The sequence below is a fragment of the Cydia fagiglandana genome, chromosome 9, assembly GCF_963556715.1.
Source record: "Cydia fagiglandana chromosome 9, ilCydFagi1.1, whole genome shotgun sequence".
Taxonomy (NCBI): Eukaryota; Metazoa; Arthropoda; class Insecta; order Lepidoptera; family Tortricidae; genus Cydia; species Cydia fagiglandana.
Window position 1 is genome coordinate 448,130 of NC_085940.1, and position 24,494 is coordinate 472,623.

Consider the following 24,494-nt stretch of genomic DNA (forward strand, 5'->3'; position numbering starts at 1 on the left):
TATAAGGACTGACGTTTATCTGACATGGCTTGTACGTAACGTACATACATCTGACGTGCCCCTCCCCCATAAAAATCGGCAGACTGTTTTGTACAGAAAATGCCAGCCAAGGCGTCTCCAGTTATTAAATGCTGTAAGCTTGTATGTGATCATTTTGTAATGGTTGTGTTATAGGTGGGCGTGTTGTACGTTGGACCAGGTCAGCAGGACAACGAAGTAGAAGTGTTGAAGAATGAATACGGCAGCGTCAGGTAAACTCTCCATACTACTTACCAAGGTTCTTTATAAAATCTTGACCGTTTTGGTTTTATAGTCTGTATCTTTAGGAATTTAAAGAAAAAGAGAATAAAATCTACCCACAAATTGCATCTTAAGCCAGTTGAGGGTAGATGAAAACATTTTACAGTGCATTGGTGTTAGCTGTAATGCTGTAAAATTTGATTTCAATAAATATCAAATAAATATCAAATTACATGATCAAGTAATGTAGGTTAAAGTCAGGTCGCTCAGTCACAGATCCAGGTGGGTTTGTATTTGGTTGGTTAATGAATAAATGTTATAACTACCCGAAAATGTACAAATTATTTGTTTACTTTTATTTAAGTACCTAAAGATACAGAGTATAGGTAGTGTGGTGTAATCGAGCATCAGAAACTTCATTAATGTGCGTGGTTTTTAAAATTAATTAATCAAAAGTAACTCCATTAAATTAAGTACCTATTTAATTTTTTATTTTTGTTATAAATTCTGCTGTTGGTTATTTTGTTTTAAAGGTTATTTTGAGTAACATAGATCAAAGTGGCGTGCTCATGGGATTTAATATTTTTCGTACAAGTAGTTTCAGAGGCCCTACCGCAAACCACGTTCGACGTGTTGCCTCTCTGCGGCACTTGTAAATTCATACGTAAGTGTGACAGGGAGGCAACACGTCGAACGTGGTTCGCGGTAGGCCCTCAGTCACGGTTCACCTTGACAGATATGCAGAATTCCTCGGGCAGCTCGGCACGCTAGTGTCTCTGGCAGGCAGCGGCGCTGGTCTCCTGGAAGGGGCGCAGCAGCAACCTCTGTTCCTTAATCTGGAGCAAGGAGGGAAAGACGGCAAATACACCTACGTGTGGCACGACGACGTCATGCAGGTGTGCACACTAATCCTGCATCTTAACCGACTTCAAAATACAACGTTTTGAAGTCGAATTCTATTTTAATTACCTTAAAATTATGTCTATTTTTACTGTTTTCGAATTCGACTTATTGTTCAAGGTCTTGCAATATATTTTGGATTATTTGCTTCCCTTTTCATTCAAGGATTCAACACTTATTCCTCGGCGACATACTTCATTTTCCTTTCTCCCTTCTACAACTGTTTGCAAATATTAACACCCATATTCATGAAACTTAGCAAACCCTTGTTAAATTTTCCCTCTTTCTACAAAAAGTAATGTCAAGATGATAGATAGGGACAAATGACTATCAAAGGCTTGTTAGAGTTAACAAGCGCTTATGAATAAGTTGTTATGAAGTAATGTTGTGTGGTCAGGTGCTGTTCCACGTGGCGACGGCCATGCCGGTGTCCGCCGCCGACCCCACCTGCAACGAGAAGCGCAAGTACATCGGCAACGACTACGTCTCTATAGTCTACAACGACTCCGGTGGCGACTTCCCCATACAAACTATTAAGGTAAGCCAAAACCTGACTAAAACTTCCCCAAACTAACCGTCAAGCTCCGTCAAAACTTAGATAGCATTTCATAGTATTAAGTTTATTACAAAATATGTTTTACATATAGGAAACTATAGGTCTACACTATATGAAATTCTAGCTGTTAGCTTATTACTGAATCGCGATTAGAAAGGGATTGAGATAGCTGTCAATCCATATTGATTTTGACGTAAGTGTATGGAAATCTGTTATTTCTCCCTCTATCCCTTTCTGATCGCGGCATGATAATACTTACCTACATGTTTTATAAGACTGTTTTGTTTCTAAATAAAGAAATAAAAAAAAACCGAAAGTTGACTAAAAGTTTATCATATTATATGTCCCACGAACGCTGGTAATAAGGAGAGTAATACATTGGCAACAACTACGTATTGGAACAAGAAATCACTTGTTACAATCAAAATCCTGGTCATGGCACCAATTGAAACAAGTAAATCTATAGTTCACAATATATTGTAACAATTAAAAAAACCGGGCAAGTGCGAGTCGGATTCGCGCACGAAGGGTTCCGTACCATAATGCAAAAAAAAAGGTCACCCATCCAAGTACTGACCCCGCCCGACGTTGCTTAACTTCGGTCAAAAATCACGTTTGTTGTATGGGAGCCTCACTTAAATCTTTATTTTATTATGTTTTTAGTATTTGTTGTTGCGGCAGAAATACATCATCTGTGAAAATTTCAACTGTCTAGCTATCACGGTTCGTGAGATACAGCCTGGTGATAGACGGACTGGAGAGCAGTGGTGGCCGAGTGGATATGACGCCCGACTTTCAATTCGGAGGTCGCGGGTTCAAATCCCGGCTCGTACCAATGAGTTTTTCGGAATTTATGTACGAAATATCATTTGATATTTACCACTTGCTTTTCGGTGAAGGAAAACATCGTGAGGAAACCTGCATACATCTGCGAAGAAATTCAAAGGTGTATGTGAAGTCCCCAATCCGCATTGGGCTAGCGTGGGGACTATAGCCCAAGCCCTCTCACGCATGAGAGGAGGCCTGTGCTCAGCAGTGGGACGTATATAGGCTGAAATGATGATGATGGTGATGATAGACGGACGGACGGGCGGTCAGCAGAGTCTTAGTAATAGGGTCCCGTTTTACCCTTTGGGTACGGAACCCTAAAAAAAGAGTGTTTTTATGCGTTTCAATGTCATAGAATTTCAAAGGTTAGAGTAACGTTTATTGTTGTGTGTAGGGCCAGTTCAACCTGTGCATCGTGGTGGTGGAGCCGTGCGAGCACGGGCTGCACCGCGTGCACATCAAGACGAAGGACGAGCGCATCCGCACCAAGTTCCTGCCGCACCTCGAGCACTGCGCGCACGTCGTGTCCGACCACTGCGCCGCCACGCTCGCGCGCCAGCTCGCGCTGCACTGTGCTGTAAGTCACTGCTACTTGCTAACTTGACATATAAGTGATCGTGTTTTTAAAACTTGTAAAAATATTTTTTTTTTAAGTTTCGACTCGCTTGTCTTACGCGCGCATGCCGTGCGAGTCTAGTCACTCTTAATGTTCTGAATTCCTAGGATAGCGGTGCCGTCATGTAGCGGCTGTCTCCATACAAATACTACGATATCCATATTTACTTACTACTTACATACCTGGTTGACGCGATGACCCAAAATGAGTCTTGACCTCCAACACAAGAGCACGCCACTTTGATCGGTCCAGAGCGGTATCCCGCCAGCTTTCGCCGACGCTGAGCTCACGGAGATTTGCCTGCACTCTATCTGCCCAACGGTATTTAGGATGATCAACAGGACAGCTTCCAGTTGGTCGACCCAAGTAGGCCTTTTTTGGCTTCCATGCGACATCTCTATTTAGCCGTATTATTTAGTATGGAGACGGCCGCTATATGACGGCACCGCTATCCTAGGAAAACTGATCTTAATTGAGCTTTATAAATGACTGAGCCTCTTTATTGCACACCCAGCTCTCGCGGGCAAAACGCTTCGACTAGTCAGGCTCTAACACCGCCGCTATTCAGCAATGAGAGTCGTTGTGAGAGTTTCTGTTCTGGTGTCCCACAGCTGGCGTCGCACATCTCGCAGTCGCTGTCGATGGGCGGCGGGTCGGCGCCGTACGCGAGCAACTCGCTGGAGCGGCTGCGCCACATCAAGCGGCTGCGACGCCGCGTCGAGGACGAGCGCCTCGCGCACGCCAGGCGCGCGCCCAAGCCCTACGCCCCGCAAGGTACTAGCTATACATATACCACTACAGTACGCGAGCAACTCGCTATACAGTACGCGAGCAACTCGCTGGAGCGGCTGCGCCACATCAAGCGGCTGCGGCGCCGCGTCGAGGACGAGCGCCTCGCGCACGCCAGGCGCGCGCCCAAGCCCTACGCCCCGCAAGGTACTAGCTATACATATACCACTACAGTACGCGAGCAACTCGCTATACAGTACGCGAGCAACTCGCTGGAGCGGCTGCGCCACATCAAGCGGCTGCGGCGCCGCGTCGAGGACGAGCGCCTCGCGCACGCCAGGCGCGCGCCCAAGCCCTACGCCCCGCAAGGTACTAGCTATACATATACCACTACAGTACGCGAGCAACTCGCTATACAGTACGCGAGCAACTCGCTGGAGCGGCTGCGCCACATCAAGCGGCTGCGGCGCCGCGTCGAGGACGAGCGCCTCGCGCACGCCAGGCGCGCGCCCAAGCCCTACGCCCCGCAAGGTACTAGCTATACATATACCACTACAGTACGCGAGCAACTCGCTATACAGTACGCGAGCAACTCGCTGGAGCGGCTGCGCCACATCAAGCGGCTGCGGCGCCGCGTCGAGGACGAGCGCCTCGCGCACGCCAGGCGCGCGCCCAAGCCCTACGCCCCGCAAGGTACTAGCTATACATATACCACTACAGTACGCGAGCAACTCGCTATACAGTACGCGAGCAACTCGCTGGAGCGGCTGCGCCACATCAAGCGGCTGCGGCGCCGCGTCGAGGACGAGCGCCTCGCGCACGCCAGGCGCGCGCCCAAGCCCTACGCCCCGCAAGGTACTAGCTATACATATACCACTACAGTACGCGAGCAACTCGCTATACAGTACGCGAGCAACTCGCTGGAGCGGCTGCGCCACATCAAGCGGCTGCGGCGCCGCGTCGAGGACGAGCGCCTCGCGCACGCCAGGCGCGCGCCCAAGCCCTACGCCCCGCAAGGTACTAGCTATACATATACCACTACAGTACGCGAGCAACTCGCTATACAGTACGCGAGCAACTCGCTGGAGCGGCTGCGCCACATCAAGCGGCTGCGGCGCCGCGTCGAGGACGAGCGCCTCGCGCACGCCAGGCGCGCGCCCAAGCCCTACGCCCCGCAAGGTACTAGCTATACATATACCACTACAGTACGCGAGCAACTCGCTATACAGTACGCGAGCAACTCGCTGGAGCGGCTGCGCCACATCGAGCTTACTTACTTACTTGGTTGGCGCGATGACCCAAAATGAGTCTTGGCCTCCAAAGCGCATCGTCTCCGCTGGCTTGGCCCTCTCGAAAGGATGGGTGAAGATCGGGCAGCCAAAAAGGCCTACTTGGGTCGACCAAATGGACGCCGTCCTGTTGGTCGTCCTAAATACCGTTGGGCAGATAGAGTGGAGGCCACATCGAGCTGCACAATTTATTTCCACGCACGGGTTCCACAAGTTAATTAAAGCAACACTGAAACTATAGCGGCAGGGTGGCGGGGGCGGCGCGGGCGGCAGGCGTACGGCGCCCGCACCCCCGCCGCCCTCAGTCGTCCCGCCCCGTCGCCCCGCACCCCCGCCGCCCTCAGTCGTCCCGCCCCGTCGCCCCGCACCCCCGCCGCCCTCAGTCGTCCCGCCCCGTCGCCCCGCACCCCCGCCGCCCTCAGTCGTCCCGCCCCGTCGCCCCGCACCCCCGCCGCCCTCAGTCGTCCCGCCCCGTCGCCCCGCACCCCCGCCGCCCTCAGTCGTCCCGCCCCGTCGCCCCGCACCCCCGCCGCCCTCAGTCGTCCCGCCCCGTCGCCCCGCACCCCCGCCGCCCTCAGTCGTCCCGCCCCGTCGCCCCGCACCCCCGCCGCCCTCAGTCGTCCCGCCCCGTCGCCCCGCACCCCCGCCGCCCTCAGTCGTCCCGCCCCGTCGCCCCGCACCCCCGCCGCCCTCAGTCGTCCCGCCCCGTCGCCCCGCACCCCCCGCCGCCCTCAGTCGTCCCGCCCCGTCGCCCCGCACCCCCGCCGCCCTCAGTCGTCCCGCCCCGTCGCCCCGCACCCCCGCCGCCCTCAGTCGTCCCGCCCCGTCGCCCCGCACCCCCGCCGCCCTCAGTCGTCCCGCCCCGTCGCCCCGCACCCCCGCCGCCCTCAGTCGTCCCGCCCCGTCGCCCCGCACCCCCGCCGCCCTCAGTCGTCCCGCCCCGTCGCCCCGCACCCCCGCCGCCCTCAGTCGTCCCGCCCCGTCGCCCCGCACCCCCGCCGCCCTCAGTCGTCCCGCCCCGTCGCCCCGCACCCCCGCCGCCCTCAGTCGTCCCGCCCCGTCGCCCCGCACCCCCGCCGCCCTCAGTCGTCCCGCCCCGTCGCCCCGCACCCCCGCCGCCCTCAGTCGTCCCGCCCCGTCGCCCCCGCACCGCACAGGCGAGGACTGAGTTAAGCGCGAGGTGTATAATTAACTGTATAGTCCGACAAGAAATTGTAGAAAATTATTGAGGGCGCTACTTTCTATGTAAGTAACTGTCACATTTTTTTGAACGTAAAACGTTTAAACATGACAACAATTTAGTATGGATTTTTTTTTGTTTTATTTTATTTAATTTCTAGTATATTATGTCGCACCATATTTAAGGCCGAGCCACACCGGCTTGCGTGTGCGTGACGTGCGCGTGTGCGTGCGCTAAAATGTTGGAGCTGCGCACGCACACGTCACGCAAGCGGTGTTCCGTCTCTCATAAGGATCTGCAGCCGGTGTGCACAGGCCTTTATGATTGTCCGACACAAAATTAAAAGTAACTATGCTTATAATATCCTAAATATATTTAGTAAAATCTACAAAAAATATAAAAAATGATTTTTACTTGTATGACTTACCATAAAAAAGCGGCCAAGTGCGAGTCGGACTCGCCCATGAAGGGTTCCGTAGCAGCAAGTAACATAATAAAACTGATTAAAAAAAACTACTTACTAGATCTCGTTCAAACCAATTTTCGGTGGAAGTTTGCATGGTAATGTACATCATATATTTTTTTAGTTTTATTATTCTCTTATTTTAGAAGATACAGAACACATTTTACCACTTTGGAAGTGTCTCACGCACAAACTATTTAGTTTAGAAAAAAATGATATTAGAAACTCAGTATAATTTTTGAAGACTTATCCATACGTATGGATTTGATGAAAAACAATTTTGATTTTCAATTCTGAGTATGGGGAACCCCCAAAATTTATTGTTTTTTTTTCTATTTTTGTGTGAAAATCTTTATGCAGTTCACAGAATACATCTACTTACCAAGTTTCAACAGTATAGTTCTTATAGTTTCGGAAAAAAGTGGCTGTGACATACGGACGGACAGACAGACAGACATGACGAATCCATAAGGGTTCCGTTTTTTGCCATTTGGCTACGGAAGTAAGTTTCTAATATATTCTTCAATAATAATGATGAATGTTCATTACAGGAGACACGGCGCGCCGGGTCGCCATGGATGACTTCAACGACTACACTTAAATACCTCGCCGGGCTGCTCGGCCGAACTGCGTCGGTCTAGCTAAACAAACCGACTCGGCCTAGTCCACACTACCGCCGAACTGAACTCGACCTGATCGAACTCGTTCGGCCAAATCAAGCGGCCTAGTCGAATCGAGGCGAACTAGTTGAGCTCTGGGACTGAGTCGGCCTAACGAACCGACTAGGCCGAACTGACTAGGCCAGGCCAGTCGAGCGAACTTAACGCGTCGTAGTACCGACTGTAAAAAAAATTAAAATTATACTTATTTAGGCGCGTTAACACTTCATGTATGTAAATATTGTTGTTTATTTCGTTTTACATGGGAAATACAACATTCAAGTTGGACTGAGGGGATTGCTTTATGTTTGGGCTAGCGACGTTTTTGAAGTAAGTACCTGTAGCCAGTCCTGTACACATAAAGGCAGAGCCTTATTGTTTACGGAATATGCTGCATCTCTTTCTATTTTATATGCGACGAAAAGGATGCGACATTCGTTGTTTTACTAGTTTTGCATCTTGTGTACAAAATGCACTAAGCGTAGTATTTGCCTCTGTGTCGTTGTGTTCTTGCGAGTTTTGACTTTATGTGTATTGGGATAGGGTACAAAATTGAAAAACACTGTTATGAGTCATAGGAAAATTAATTATATATCTCATCAAACTGCCAACATATTGGCGAAATACAAATTGATGGTGTATAAGTAACCATCATACAATCTCTTTGAGAACCACTGCTCTGTCGTTGTTTTTAGCGTAATATAACATGTTGTAAAAAATAAAGCACAAATTTTAACAACAATGTAAATAATATTTCATGTCAGGACATCACTAATGATTTTAGTTTCATAAGAACAGTAATACCTAATTTTATTATAGATATGCTAAAAACAACGATGGGCGTGAAATGTGAAAATATTTTAAATATATTAGAACGGGTCACTCACGTTTCAGAGGTTGCTCGACATGTTTCCCTCCATAACGAGCAGCATCAACGGGAGCACTAATCAGTCACTGCTGCTCAATCTTGTGACTTAATAAACACGTGAGTGACCGTTTTAATATATTTAATATGACTGTGTGACGTCTCACGGAAGTGTTGTTATTCAAATATGAAAATATTGCAGAGACATGTCTCTCATTACTTACAAAGTGAAGTAGTCGCAACATTGCGTCTAAGTAAAAAGCTAATGCTTGACACGAGTAATACACTCAAAAGCATTTAAAACCGGGTCATTTTGTAAGGAACTTCGTTACAAAGTTGTCCATTTTTATTGCTCTCGGGTGTACTAATTACTTGCGATGTGTTCGTGAAATGATGAAACTTACAGGAGGAGTGTTGAGTGTGTTGTAAGGAAGGACTCATAGGTGTGCTACTGGTCATTTATATACAGGGTGTAACAAAAATGGTGGGGATCCGTTTAAGGGCAGCAATTTCTGCATCGTGTTCTGATTAGAAAAAAGTAGAAACAAAATCTTTAGGCGCGATTTTTTTTTTGCCGTACGCCTAAGTCGGTCAACCTCCATACAAAAGCCAAAAATTATTATTTTTCTTTTTCCTAATGAGAATACGATACTGAATAAGTGAATATGCCCTTAAACGGATCCCGACTATTTTTACCTTGTATAAATCGGATCGGATAGGAAAAGCCCGGCAACTTAACCATATTCCGATGCCTAATTAGACTAAGAACTATTATAAAATGTGTAGATTTAGAACGGCTGGTTTAAGATATTAGGTATTTACCAAAATCGGTACAAAATTCAACAATATGACCAGTAGCATGTTGCCTATCTGTCTACTGATGGAATGAGAATAGTAGGATAAGTTAAGGCGCGGCCACATTGTTCCGGTCGCTACACGATACTAGATGCCGTCGGAGCTAACTGCCTGACTGTGGATCTCCCGAAATAAACTTCATGATTATTTCCAAAGAATTTTGACGTTGATGATGACACCTCCAGGCTTTGTAATTGCGAAGTCTGTGCAGTAAGCTTGGTACAACCACAGAATAAATAATAGTACTACCGTACAGACGGGAAACTTCCTTTTGGGTTGTCAAAATTCAAGCCATTATGATTATCTGTGGTCGTGCACGCAAAGGGACGTCAACCCTAATAATTGCTCGGAGCAATGCTGAGCCGAGCAGAGCCGAGTTTAGCCGAAGTCAGGGGTTTCGCACCCCTGGTTCAACTTAAATACATAAACGTTTTATTAGCCAGTTAAAGTGACCGGAACACTGTAGTCGCGTGATCAGGCGACGGCAGTGGCGGATTTGCAGTCTTTGCCGCCCTAGGCCCCAAACCTTGTAGCCGCCCCTTGCTCAGCATCAGCACCCATCATTAGATCAGGCAACGAAAAGATATAATTATTATAGAGGGAAATGCTCGGGACACTTTTTGTACTTAGTAACTTTTTTGGACTCGTTAGGAGGTGAACATATCAAAAGTAGGTGGATTTGGTTTGAAGGTCACATTTTTCGATTTTTCGCTTATTATATCTCAGAAACTATACGTCCTTGTGACATGATCATAGGAACATAGATTTTACGAAAAAAATAAGCAAATACTTATTCATTTTAAGTGGCAGTTTTAACAATAACATTGACTTTTTATGTACCTACAAAAACATTCAAAAAATCAAAAAAAATCTAATAAGAAAAACATTTTTTTGCCTATTTTCTTGAATAACTGCCAAACTATTTATCCTAAAATTATTAAAAAAAAAATTTGTGATTCTTACAATGAGCTCTTTGATTTGATATGTAACACGATATAAGTAGTTTGAAAAACTTTATTTTTAAATTTTTCCATTTACCCTCCAAAATTTACTTAATTTATAAATTAACTTTGGTTTGTGATCCAAAGATGGACGTGTAACGTAAATAAATGAATTTTAAATATGGAGGCCATTTTTGGGGGATAAATGAGAAAATATAAAAATAAAGTTTTTCAAACTATATCGTGTTACATATCAAATCAAAGAGCTCATTGTAAGAATCACAAATATTTTTTTTTAAATAATTTTAGGATAAATAGTTTAGCAGTTATTCAAGAAAATAGGCAAATATACCTATGTGTGCCTAATTTCAACTTAATTGGTCCAGCAGTTTCGGAGAAAATAGGCTGTGACAGACGGACAGCCAGACGCACGAGTATAAGGGTTCTGTTTTTCCTTTTGAGGTACGGAACCTTATAAACGGGGAACAAAGCGCGAATGCGTCAACAATATGCGAAATCGACGCCACACTCGCGTTCGCGGCTTCGCGCCGCGATTCGCGCACAAGTGTGGATGGCCCTCGATATCGTAAAAATTGTAGCTTGTAGCAAATTTAACCAACTTACATTTTGTATAATGATCATGTCGTTACAACGCATAGTTTCCAAGATATAAGCGAAAAATCTGACCTTCAAAGGCTACCCGGCTCAAGGGCTACGGCCGGGGACTTTTGATATGTTCACCTCCTAGATAGTCCAAATAAAGTTAGGTGCAAAATCAAAAATGTGTGTGTGTTTCAAGCATTTCCCTCTATACGTACCTTTTTAGGGTTCCGTACCTCAAAAGGAAAAAACGGAACCCTTATAGGATCACTCGTGCGTCTGTCTGTCCGTCCGTCTGTCACAGCCAATTTGCTCCGAAACTACTGGACCAATTTAGTTGAAATTTGGTACACATATGTAAGTCCGTAACCCAAAGACGGATATGTAACGTCAACAAATGAATTTTAAACATAGGGGCTACTTTTGGGGGGTAAACCATAAAATTAAAAATCAAAGTTTTGCAAACTATGTCGTGTTACATATCAAACGAAAGAGCTCATTGTGAAAATCTCAAATATATTTTTTTTATAAATTTACGATAAAAATTCTAGAAGTTATTCAAGAAAATAGACAAAAAATGACCATTCCCCCCCCTCTATCTCCGAAACTACTAAGTCTAAAACTCTGAAAAAAATACACAAAATAGTCCTTTTCCTAAAGATGACAGGAAAACCTATTAGAAATCTAGAGTCAAGCGTGAGTCGGATTTAAGAACAAAAATGCGGTTTAGGTTTTTTAGGGACACAGCCGCAATGGTTTAAGTGAAACGTGATGTATTAGAGTTCTAGACAGCTATTGCGAAATTTGCGAAGGCCCTAGGCCGAAATCCGCATAAGGCCGAAGACCCGACGCGTCCCGAAGAGACGTGCCTTTAGCTTCAAGCGTGAGTCGGACTTAAGATAAAAAATGCGACTAAGCTGTATCTGGCACACAGCCGCAATGTTACTTGTAGTACTGATTGATTAGGTTACTAGGTACTTATTGTCACGTGTTTTAAAAAGCACTATACATGGTGGCCAAAAAATTAACTAAGTGTATTTCCGTTGCCGACGTGCAACCCCGAAATCGCAAAGAAAAATTTGGCTGTTTCATACGTTTTGACTGGTCCGTTTTCTATGGGAGGATACATTTCTTTTCGCGATTTCGGGTCCCATAGTAAATGTTGCTCAGTAGGTAAGTATAATCCCAATACCTCCCTGGTTACGGGAATGTACTTATTTTTTGGCCACCCTGTAGGTATTATCTCTCTTCGGCCTTCGCTTTTAAAACACTTGCGGAAGTTGTAGGAAGCGCGACCCATTGGACGCTCCGAGTTTCAGCCCTACGCGGAGCTCGGTCTTCAGTCTTCGCATTTAGACACTTGTACTATTGTTCGGCATTTAATTTCCTATCTAGAAGCTACTTTGCAAATTTGCAGAGATATAAGCCACCACGCCAGAAAACTTCATGTTACATGTGTTGAAAACTTGATTGACTCATTCGGGTTTTTCAAGGCGTTTCACTCACGTCACGTTACACGTACAAAAAAATTTTTTGAAAATTGTGTGATGTACGGAACCCTTGAAACGCGAGTCCGACTCGCACTTGACCAGTTTTTTTTTGATAATTCGTTGCCTGACCTAATTTTGAGTATTTTTTGTTACCATCTGCGAATTTTTTGTCACAATTTGCCGCCCCTAATATCTCGCCGCCCTAGGCCCGGGCCTACTGTGCCTTATGGGAAATCCGCCACTGGGCGACGGTTTTCTAAAGACGATCTCAACACAATATCAGTGGTTTCACAAGAGAGCGTCGCCTGACAGGTGGTTAGCATAAGTACGTTAGGGAGGCGAGTGCGATTCATACGAGTGGGAGCAGCCGGCGACCGGGACCTTATGTCCTTAGCAATAAGGTTTAATATTCAGTTAACAATGTGGACGATGGTATTTATGATGTTGCTAAAGATATTATACGGGTAATCCAAACGAGATAAAAGTGCAAACGCGGCCGACGCCGTTCGGCGATACGTAATATTGGTATTTACGTATTTTTTTAATTGTGTTCTAAACGTTTGGCAGCTGTGTTATTTGATTTGAAATTAAAATACCTATATACCAGAAAATAAAGGAAAGAACAATTTTCTTAGGTTTGTGTCTTGAAAGTGTCTTTTTGTAAGAATTCCTCTAGAAAATTTGCAAATAAAAAAATATTTCAGCTGCAGATTTCTAAATATTTTGTTTATGTTGAATTACACTAGCATATAATAATAACGTATAAAATATTTTCTCTTTATTTACTCTTTGTCATGTAGCATAGTTAGCTCGTATGAGTCGCAGTCGCGTCGGTAGGGTAAGCAGAGCAAGCATGTGTATTGTAAGTTAAGCGCCGACACTCGCCGACACGGCCACGACACCACACACACTTTAATATTGCAACTGTCTATACAAAAGAGTACAAAATTTAAATTGTTATAATATAACGTTAAAAAGTGCATGAGACACCGGGTGTATGAGACACGAGATTATCAACGTGATAACGACATGGTATAGCAAACGTCATTTTATCATGTTATCACGTCGATAACCGCGGCCAGCATACATCTACAGGACAATCCATGCTACATAAAGAGCAGCTAATTTTTCGGCTTATATTTAACGCACTTTTTTCCACTCTAACATTCTACTAAATTTAAACTTCCCTCAAATATAAATAAGGCCTTGAGATAAGGGTGACTCGATATAGTAAAAATAGCTTGAATTGACTGTACAATACATTACTGTATTGTACATATTAATGGACCAATAACTACTAAAATAAGTACGCCTCTTACACAAATACTTGAATACCTCTTAGATTTCCTTACCTCTTATACCTTGACCTTACTTATATTTAAGCTAAATAAATATAAACACATGTAAACTTGTGCAAATTATTGTGACAGTGAATTTCTCAGGTTACGTAGATGGCGCTATTTGGACCCATACGCCGGTAACTGGATTATCTAACTAACGTTTGACATTCGCTACCGCATAATATACCTACGCCGTAGAGCGCCATTTACTTCGTCAGTCTACAAACTTTCGGCCACAATATTTTACACTACTTAATAACTTTACTAAACCGATTTTAGGACAGTTGCAAAATTAATGTCGTTCTCTATACCACAGTAGCGGTTGAGAAAGTAAATGTAAAGTTATTTTCGTAACGGATAAGCTTTAAGTCCGAAGCAGGATTCACGTATCGTTGTCCCACTCGCGCGCGGCGTCTGGCAGCCGTCCTTGTCGCACCTATATCGCGCGACAAAGAACGAGCGAACATTGCATGTCAAAGTTTCCGAAAATATCAACTAATTAATTTTAAAGATACCTAATATTAATTTTGTTATGCGTGATTTGGCACAAAAGATCTCAATGATTAAAACATAGACAATTATTTTGTTTATTATAAACGCCAACGCATAAGTAAATACGCCCATGAAAATACTTACGCTTACTTATGGATTTTAAATTAAGAATCTAAATAAATGTCTATGCGATCTGATTATTGTCTAAGGTCTCTTTTGTAGCTTTGAATCTTTCAGTGACCACATTTAATTAGAGCCCATACACATTCAGATTCCTAATTAAATTCTAATAATAATATTTTCGGGAGGTCGCCGCGCGCGCCAACTGCCCCCCGGCAGCCATTTAATTTTCCAGAGATGTGATAATAGAGTAACTTATGATACAGTTGTATATCGGCGAGTTTTGTACTGTGCTTCGCTTGTAGCGGCGTTGCCAGCTCGCAACCCGTCGCTGGACTCTGGGTGGTTTTTTTTTTTAATTATGGACCTGGTAGATTTAGGCGTTTTTACACTTAAACGGTATAAACGCGGCGTAACTGAAATGCGGTCATGGAGTAGAAAGAAATTTGATCACAGAATTATTATAACATATAATTTCAGCATAGCTTTTGGAATAGTATGTAAGTATAACACGTATAGTCAACTGTAAAAATATGGGTGCGCAAAATCACAAAACATCTCAAAAATATGTCCCATAGCTGTTATGTCAGCGAATTAAGATTAAGAACTATGGGACATATTTTTGAATAAGTTGGCTACACCCATATTTTTTACGGTTGACTGTACAATACATTTACCTATAATTTGTGATTGACTGATGTTTTTATACTTTAATAATCATAAAGTTGAAAAAGCATTATACAATTGGACGAATATTCGTAAATATAGATTTTATAATTTTTGCACTAACGTAGACAATTAAATGAAAAGTATAGGTATGTCAGTCGCCGCTTTAAACGACCAAATGCTTAATATGAATTTCCTCCTATTCAATGGCCTCACTTTACGTTAACATATATTTCTTTATAGTTTAAATGCACAATAACATCACAGGTCCACGCCACGTGTTTGTGGTATTTCTAGCAATGTCGGTACATTTCCCTTGTCGCATGTTTATTTGCGCGAAAGCGACAAGAGAGATAACTTCATATTTTATTAGTTTCTCTATTGTAAATAATGAATAGCTACTAGGAGTCCAGCGGCGGTTTCCTCACGCATCCACATCGCTAGCAGCGGTGCGCCGCCGCCACCGGCCATCGCAACTATTCTCAGATTTCATGTAGAGATTTTCTTTGGCTATTCACCTAACCTGACCTAGGACTTCTAAAAGCGACGTAATTGTAACATGTAGAAAAATATAGTAAGACAGGAGTGCTCACTCCATACCATGTTTTGGTACCAAAAAGACTATTATTTTCATTAGTCGACATCTAGCATTGAGTAGCGGAATTATCAGTAAGTACTGCTATTTGACAATAGATGTAGCACCGACCGGAAAGTCTTATGTTGTTGAGCATTAGACATCAGGGATACATACTGCTGTCTTACTCTAAGTCGCAGTTTTAACACGTTGCGAAGGTGGCGGCGCGCCGGCGCTCCTGTTGAAGTATTTTATGCAGCAATTTATTTCCTGACGAAACATTTTGTAATCTAATAAATGATGGCTATTTTTTCTGTGTTTTATTTCTGTGAGGGCGAATGATTTTGTACGAGTACGGTTCGCACACTAATGTGAAAACTGCATTCCATGGAAAAGGGTCTGCTTACGTAACCTACGAAAACGTGACGCACACGCTAACGTGATTGTTCCGAACTAGCAAATCAAATTTTAGTTGAAAGCATGAACATGACCTTATTGTCGATTTGCGGAAAATGCCCAGAAGCTTTAACTAACTGTAACTATGACCTAAATTACGCAGGTATATAAATTTAAATTTTCTTATTTTTAGGTAGATAAATTAACACACAAATGCATCAGTGCTCTTCTCTTTGCGGCGAGACTCATAATTTAACAATGTTTTCCAACATATTATGTAAATCATGATAATTTTTTGAGAAAAACCAAAGAGTGTACTCGTGAGGTGCTAATAAATGAGTTACCAATATTTTACACAGCTGAGAATTTGAGAAAAGATATAATGCTATACTCTTTGGATACAATATGATGTCGTATGACCTTCTTTACATAAACCTCCTTTGTGCAATTTAATTTATTTCTAATGAAAGCCGTACGTACCTACATGTGACACTGACATCGGCTCGTCAAAAGTACACGTACATTTCGCCATACTTTCAATCTCATCATGTCGAGGTTACTGTTACTGATGTTATGCGTGAGCCACGCGCGCGGCGACGGCGACGGCGACGCCTTCCTGGAGCCGCTGCTGGCGTTGGGCGCGGCGCCGGCGGCGGTGTGCGGCGGCGCGGCGGGGCGGGGCTGCGCGGGCGCGGTGTGGGCGCGCGACTGGCTGCTGGCGCGCGCCTCCTGCCTGGCGCGCGCCCGCCTCCACCAAGCGCCCGTGCTGCTGCGGCAAACGCCCGACGAATGCCGAGCGCTCAATGGTTAGAAGCCTTTATCGGGCAGAAGAATAGTTGTTTGTTTTACAAGGGGGCAAAGTTGTTGTTTAACCGCTCGTGCTAATATTGATACCCGAGCGAGCGAAAGATTCCAAAATTGAACCACGAGCGTAGCGAGTGGTTCGAAAAATGGAATCTTGAGCGTTGCGAGGGTTTCAAAGCACGAGGGTTAAACAAAATTTGGCCCCGAGTGAAACATAAAATTTTTCACCACACCAACCTGAAGCAAATATTAAATGTAAAATATCAAAAAAAATCAAATCCAAATGAATGTTATTAAATATTTATCATCCAAAATCATTTCTACTAGCAAACATAAGAAACCAATTCAACATTAGCATTTGATTACTTTGTCTCCCATGTGAATAAAATGCAACTTTGCTATCAGTTTTTAAAGTACAAAGTAAGCCTTTCCGAGCTGGTGTGGTGAAAATATATTTCCTATAATGGTTTTGAACTTTATTTCAAAGTGATAGGGTTCAATTTAGAGTAATTTCTGACTTCCTTATCCTTATGTAGGTAGCACTATTTTACTCTATTCAGCGCTTGTGTGCGGCTAGTTTAGGTGGTTTTAGTTTTCTATCTTTCATTTACGAGGAAGAAGCGACGAACGGCAGCGATGTTGACTATTCGAACAGTCTTGATAATGTTTTGTTGCAGCGGGTCAGATTACTTATAGCAAAGCAAGATAAAACAAACCCGTTCCTACCTTGCAATTATAATATTTTACACAAAACGAATCTCCTAATGTTATTGACACAACATCGGTTACTTTTCTACAAATCAAATTAATTTACAACAGGTACTCAAGAGCCCTTCAACGTGCACACTAGCGCCACTGCTAAATAATCGTGATTATTTAAATTTAACGACAGGTATTTAACCCCTCAGCTGTGGGAGATGAATATGGCCGCTCCCCCTAATCTGTGGCAGCCTAAGGGGTCTGCTCCACAGACAGGGTTTCTAGGTCCACGTGCAAGTGAAAAATTGCGATTTATTCCGTTTTTTACAATGATACAGTCTATATTTTTTATTTTTTCTGCCCTTTATTTAATTATCTAACTGCTACTTAAAATTACGACCATTATACTAACATAAAATAACTGTACAGTCGAATTCAAATTATAGGTACCGAAATGTATCTTTCATTTTCTATTGTAATAAAAAAATAAACAGTTTTTAGGCGTATCTGTTATTCTAATTATGTACATAATGTAATCATACACATCAAAAAAACATAAAATGTCAGGCTTATCAATTAAATACATGATATATACCATTTGAAAACTTTATTGAAATTATGTCTGCCCTAGAAATGGCGCACGTAAATAAGTTTCTAATTACATGCATTGTGGAGTCCTACCACACCCTATGTAATAATTTTATACATAAATAAGAAATTTAAGTTGTAAACTATCTGTGGCCAAAGTAATAGTAATGCAGGTGCAGTAGTTATATGGTAAGAAATGTTTAAAAAATGCTTTTATTTATTCATGCACCATTGATAGCCCACAAAATGTTGAAAAATCACAGCAACCAGCAGCCTTAATCCAAAGAAATTCCGTTTCTCAGGGTATTAATGAAACAATATTTAATAATAAATAATCGCACTTGTTCTTATTAAACAAAAAACATCTAAAAACTTGATCTGAAAACAAGACAAATATAGACCAAATCACATCTATATGGTTTGATTAATATGGACATACCTAGACCGTAAGAGCAATAAAGGGATATTTCGGAATGTGTGAAGAGTAACACCTAAAATCTTAGTAGCAAACCCCACCACCATCATTATTATTATCATCATCATCATCATCACTGTCGCCTAAGCTAGTACCCATATTAAAAGCCTTGCATAATTAATTTATATTAAATTTTTTATACTCGTCAATCTCAGTGTAAAGACTTCATGGACCAAACTATAATCTTACAAATTAAATGTCCAGCCCTTGCTCTCACTCATTACAGTTGCGCTGAACTGTGTTATTATAGCCTATGTGGAAAGAGAAGTATCGTAGAATTAGTTAGTAAGTGGAATGTCCATGCTATGCAAACGTGCGTTAGTAACATGACAGCGCCGTCTGTGGCGACAGCCTGACCAGGTGCTCGTCCTGTCTGTTGCGACAGCCCGAGAGGTTATGTGCCGACCGTTATTTAGTTTGATAGCTATTATTCACTTTAAACAGATTTTAAACTAATTTCATTGTATTTAATATAATCTATATGAACTACGACATATTATGATTGTTTTGAGACATAGTAAAACTTATACAAATAATAAGAAACGGAGGAAGAAAATTTCGGCTATGACTTGGCATGTCATTTCTTCACACCTTTAGCACTTATATTATTCTAAAAACACACCCAGACATAATATTAACACAAGTTTACTGACATTTCCTCAGCTTTTTAACGGTTTCACCATAAAAATCCACAATTTTACTATAAAAACACGTAACATCCTACTCGTCACAGTGGCTGTTTTTGACTGACGAAAGTTAACGACTTTTTCAACCGTTGAACATTCAAATGTTCGCTTGCTAGCTGTCTTGCTTCATTCACTCCACGATTAAATATGTCAGAGCGAGTTAAACATATGTTTCACTGATATTTTACCCTAAGTTTAGGCGTGAATTATGCGAACCTGGCAGGTTGAGCCACAGATAAACCGCCAATTTTATGACCGCCTGAAAGGCGCTCCCACAGTTGAGGGGTTAAACATGGGGGCCGCTACGGACTGTATTGTGTATTTAAGTACCTTTTGAATACATCAAACTAGTTTTTATGTAGCTGGATTCGTCGATCTAGGAACTCAAAACAAAAACGGCCGTTTTTACTTTGAACGCATAGATTGACAAATCCAGCAACATAAAAACTAGTTTGGTGTGTTCAAAAGGTACTTAAATACACAATACAGTCCGGAGCGGCCCCCTTTTTTAAATATCTTTCGTGAAATTTAAATAATCACGATTATTTAGCAGTGGCGCTAGTGTGCACGTTGAAGGGCTCTTAAGATAAATGGTTCAGCACACAATGTTTGTAATGTGCTTACGGCGCAGGTTCCGAAGCCCCCGGCCTGCGCGCGCTAGTGAGCTTCATGCACCCCGGGTACTCCCTGCCCGCGTTCGACGACTACGAGGAGCCGGCGACGCCCGAGCCGCTGGACGCCGCCTTGGTGCTCCTGTCCGCGCCCGCGCCGCCTACGAGGGCGGACAACCATTCGGCCACCATTGCGCTGCTGCCACAGTTCGGTGTAGCCAACTTATTTAAAAATATGACCCATAGTTCTTAATTCGTTGACATAAGAGCTATGGGACATATTTTTGAGATATATATGTCCACCCATATTTTTACAGTTGACTGTAGCACGCCTTATTAAGGTCTATAGCCTTATTAAGGTCTATAGCCTCTGCCCGTGTTCGACGACGCCCGACCGCCTCGATGCTGCACTAGTGCTGCTGCCGCGCTTGCATCGCCTAAGTATATACCTACAGAGCCGACAACCATTGACGGTATCGTCTTGAGTCGTCCCATTCGTTTTTCGTCAAGTTCTTAAATTAGTCCTATTCTGCTTTCGTCACTCATTCTACATTGAAAGCCACCAACGATTGTGACGAATGTAGCATGAGTGACGAAAGCAGAATAGGACTAATTTAAGAATTTGGCGAAAAACGAATGGGACGACCCAAGACGATACCCTCGATTCTACAAAACTTCGTGTCTTTACAAAACTCGGAGTTGGCTAACCCTGGAACGCGCAAGTGGCTTTTGATGAGGTATTTTGTTTGTAGGTACCTACGATACGATACATTGTAGGTTAATTCAGACAAAGCGAACTTCGGATCTTAACATATTAAGGTATAAACAAACCAAACCGATTGCAGTCTGAGCTCGTGGCTGCGCTACGTGCCGTTGCACGTGTCCCCCCCGCGCGCGCGCGCCCCGCCGTCCTCGTCCCCGCTGCGCCTGGTGCTCGGCACCGTGGTGGCTCCCTTCGCCGGGCTGCTGCTCGCCTTCCTGCTGCTGCTGCGGTGGCCGGAGCAGACCGCCAAGGACGCGCTGGTGGAATATCAAGTGCTCGATGATGAGGCGGAGGCAGACTTTAAATGTGAATTGATGGGATAATAAACGAAAACTTGTATACCATGTTACGAGTATTTTTTTTTTCATTTCAGAGTATGAAGATTTACTTCCCTAGAACCCTTTCAGGTCCAAAATGGACAAAGTTTGTTTTAACTTTTAAATGCTTTTCATGTCCATAATGCGAAGTAAAACTGTTCACAGTAATTTGTATAGCAAACATAGCAGCAAACCATTATAGACCAATTTTTATAGATTCAGTCTAGTTTTGTACTTACAATAAAATTATAGTAAAAAAACTTTTTGCAGTAGAAGATTTTATTTACAATATAATTATGTATTTCACATCAACCAAAACATTGTCTTTGCATTGCGAAAATGCAGCACTGAGACAACTAAATCTGTTGAAAAGTCAGTGAAACAACACCTCCTCTGATATAATTATTCAAATGAATTATTAAACTAGTCAAATCACTAATACACAAATGTCACAAGTACTTCTGCCTAAATCTCACGACTGCACCAACATTGACCAGCCAATTATTGTAGTTGTAGAGGGAGAGCATTTAGGCAGCTAAAGTATCTAACGCTACACTAGTCCGTCTTCTCTTTATCAGCGTACCGGCGCCACACCTTAACTTTCCCCCGCAATTCCCTTAACCGTTTCATCTCCTCCTTGAAGTCCTGGTGCTCGTCCCGGAACAGCCCGTACTCGCGCAGCCGCAGCACCAGCGCGTGCGTCTCCACGTGCCGCGGGTAGTAGTGGATGATCTCCTCGTTGGTGTGGAGGGGCTTCGCTGAGAACATCTTTACCACTTTCATAGATTTGGGATTTGTGGGTATAGCCACCTCGCCGAAGATGCGGTTGGACAGGCGCTTCATTCGCTGCGCGTAGTTGCTTGAGTGTTTGATGAGTTGAGCGTATTTTGCGTAATTTGTTGCCATTTTGTGGGAATCCTGTAACCATAAAAATTACGTTAAATACCTACTAAGGACATTTGTTTATAAACTGTTGCATGTGGACAGTATGTATAGGTAATAAATTGCTGAATAGTTAAAAGTTATGGATTATTAAAGAAAAGCAAAGCAAAATACAATACCTTTTATAACAAAAATATCATAACCTCAATTCTTATAATACGATACGAAAACTGTCACTAGTGTCACTGTCAAAACTTCATAAGGCGTTTCGTTTTGATGGTTTTGATTATGCACTTCTAGAGTGATGTTTTAGTGTAAAATAATGGTAAAATACTTTTCAAAACTGTCAAAATTTGTTATACTGACAGATACTTAAAAAAAATCAATGTTCATTAATCTTTGTCTTTATCTACAAGTAATAAACAGCTTTATTGCATTGTAATAAATTCTAGATTGTTTTAATTGTAAATTAAAGCAAAATAATATAAACTCGATAATTAAATTGACAAGTAACAAGGTAGGTGTAGTGTATACGTGGTGTATACTTTCAGTGCGCGGTTTCAGGAATGATCATACGGTAAAATAAAAGCCTAATATTAACCCAATACTAATCCCGCTTCGCTCTGACGCTAACATTGTTCTAGCCAGTTCTAGCTTGCATCCGCGCTGACCAAGGATTCATTTTCAACTAATTGTTCAATCGCTTATCTGAATGTCTGTGCTAGCGGCGGAGGTCCCGGCGGTCCTCGTGAAACATGTAAGCTTTTTTAACAAGTGTAACAAAATTACAACACATTTTGTAGACCAGATATTTCATATTTACTGGTGTTTCAGGGGAAAATGTTCGGCGTCTGGTCGGGCAAGCTAAAAATCGCGGTGATTCTTTTGGCGCTCGCGTTGTATGTCTACGTCCTGGTGTATTTAAAGACCATGTATATGAGGAGTAAGCGGCTTGACCGCATTGAGGAGTTGGTAAGATTTTTGGGATATTCTCCAACTCTTTGTGCAAAATCAAATGTGGGGGGTTTTGGGGGTGTATCAATAGATGTAATATGATAAAATGTATAGGATAAGATCATGAGCTATTATGTTACTAACCATGTATTACGAATCTTTGTTATTTAAAATAAATGATTATTGATTAAAAGATTGAATATAGATACATCAATCAAGTCAATAATCGATAAATAAGAAGTCCCTAATGACAACTGCCAGAGAAAGGCAAGCTTTCACTCAATAAGTGATTCCTGTTTTAGGCCTTGAAGAATGAAAAGCTTATAAAGCACATCCACGGTCTAGAAGAGCAGCTAGCAATGAGGGCCAACCGCCTTAACGAGTTCTACGAGGATTATACGATGATTACATGGTAAATCAAGGACAAGTTACATTCCCACCTACATTGTCCAGTAAGTGTAATGGATTTTGTATACCACAATGTAGGTATTATCTGAGACTTACGATGCAATTAGTAATCTCATAAGTATTAGTTATTTAAACTCAACGACTTTATAATATCACATAAATACATTTTGCGACCCACGGCTCACAAAGCTTCTAAAGGGATTGCAGGAGGAGTATTTTCCATTTCTTCCCACCCCACATGACCATACGTGAGGCGGAGACGGACGGGAATAATTTATTGCATGCACCTATTCCCACCTGTGCCCCGCAGGGACAAATGGGATTATACCTTACATGAGGTCCCCAAGACTTAACAAAAAATAGATTTACTTACAAGTATAGTTGATAGGATTGGGAATAATTGAAAAACACATGTCTAAGCTGATTATTTGTGCCATTTGAACAAGAGGAAACATTATATCTGGCTAGTCTTATAGAAGTCTAGATACTTTACTGCAAGTATTTTTTGTGTAACTAGATAATGCTCATGATGTAAAACGATTAAAATCCTAATTTGTTGTCTTATTGGATACTAATTTCATATTTATATAATTCATATACATTTAAGGAGAAAGTATTTAAACTCTGAGAGAGTAATTTTAGTAATTGTTATTTTCTTTTATTGTTTTTTAAAGTTACCATAGTTTAAGTTTCAGCTATCAGCTATGTGTATTTGTACTTATATAATAATATATTCATTTTGTGAATTATGAATTATATTAAGTAGAATATTAATTACTAGTATGACTTGGTTACAAAATAAAAATCTGTTAATTGTTAAAGTTTTGTTAATATTTGATGTAAACAATAAATATTACAAAATAAATAAAAGTTAACATACATTAAATAGTCTTTAATTTTTAAATTTTAAGTATCAGACAATTGTTAAAATTAGGTACAGGGAATTACAGTTTTTGAGTTTACATACAGATGACACATACTGGCAAGATTTGAGTACCTACAGATCATTCACATTCAGAGAACATTACATTTGTGTCGCTTAACTTCAAACTCGGGTAAATCCATCTGTTAAATTATGCGATTTTGGTATTAAGAAAACGTAATAGGGTAGATATTTGCTGAGAGGGTCCAATGGATTTACCCGAGTTTGAAGTTAAGCGACACATTTTTATCTATATGATTTTAAGTGTTATTGTAAACATATCTTCTATATATATAAAACCGACCCCTTCCTACAGTATTTATAGGTAATAAATTGTTTGCTGAATAGTTATAAATTATGGATTATTGTAGAAAATAAAGCAAAATACAATACCTTTTATAACAAAAATAACATGACCTCAATTCTTATATTGTTTGTTTATTGGAGAAGTGGCAGCCTCATGGGCCTTTGCCAAAATACAGTAATATATCACAAGTAAAATATTTCATAATACAAAGTATTAATGCATGATGTACGGTGATAGGCCTTCACGATGCACTGTATCATATCTTTAATATGTTAAATA

General features: G+C 42.2%; 3 protein-coding genes across 3 annotated transcripts in view; 2 read left to right on the forward strand and 1 right to left on the reverse strand.

Moving 5' to 3' along the window:
* The window catches only part of LOC134667698 (tuberin), a 63,631-nt gene extending 53,942 nt beyond the window's left edge, over nucleotides 1-9,689 (forward strand). Inside the window, exons 49-54 of the mRNA XM_063525122.1 lie at nucleotides 175-251; nucleotides 977-1,136; nucleotides 1,538-1,678; nucleotides 2,919-3,101; nucleotides 3,752-5,048; nucleotides 7,353-9,689. Of these exons, the coding sequence (XP_063381192.1) occupies nucleotides 175-251; nucleotides 977-1,136; nucleotides 1,538-1,678; nucleotides 2,919-3,101; nucleotides 3,752-5,048; nucleotides 7,353-7,402 (1,908 nt within the window). The 3' untranslated portion in view covers nucleotides 7,403-9,689. The remainder of the gene's footprint in view (nucleotides 1-174; nucleotides 252-976; nucleotides 1,137-1,537; nucleotides 1,679-2,918; nucleotides 3,102-3,751; nucleotides 5,049-7,352) is intronic.
* Nucleotides 9,690-16,346: 6,657 nt separating this feature from the next.
* LOC134667699 (uncharacterized) lies at nucleotides 16,347-20,748 on the forward strand. Its single transcript, XM_063525124.1, has 3 exons — nucleotides 16,347-16,605; nucleotides 19,683-19,869; nucleotides 20,508-20,748. Exons 1-3 carry the CDS (start codon nucleotides 16,347-16,349, stop codon nucleotides 20,746-20,748), a joined length of 687 nt encoding a protein of 228 aa, XP_063381194.1.
* A 302-nt stretch (nucleotides 20,749-21,050) lies between these two features.
* On the reverse strand, nucleotides 21,051-21,855 carry LOC134667583 (small ribosomal subunit protein mS33). The gene is made up of 2 exons (XM_063525016.1): nucleotides 21,804-21,855; nucleotides 21,051-21,660 (listed from the first exon to the last, which is right to left on the reverse strand). The coding sequence occupies exon 2, from the start codon at nucleotides 21,646-21,648 to the stop codon at nucleotides 21,298-21,300; it is 351 nt and encodes a 116-aa protein (XP_063381086.1). The 5' UTR covers nucleotides 21,649-21,660; nucleotides 21,804-21,855; the 3' UTR covers nucleotides 21,051-21,297.
* Nucleotides 21,856-24,494: the final 2,639 nt, after the last annotated feature.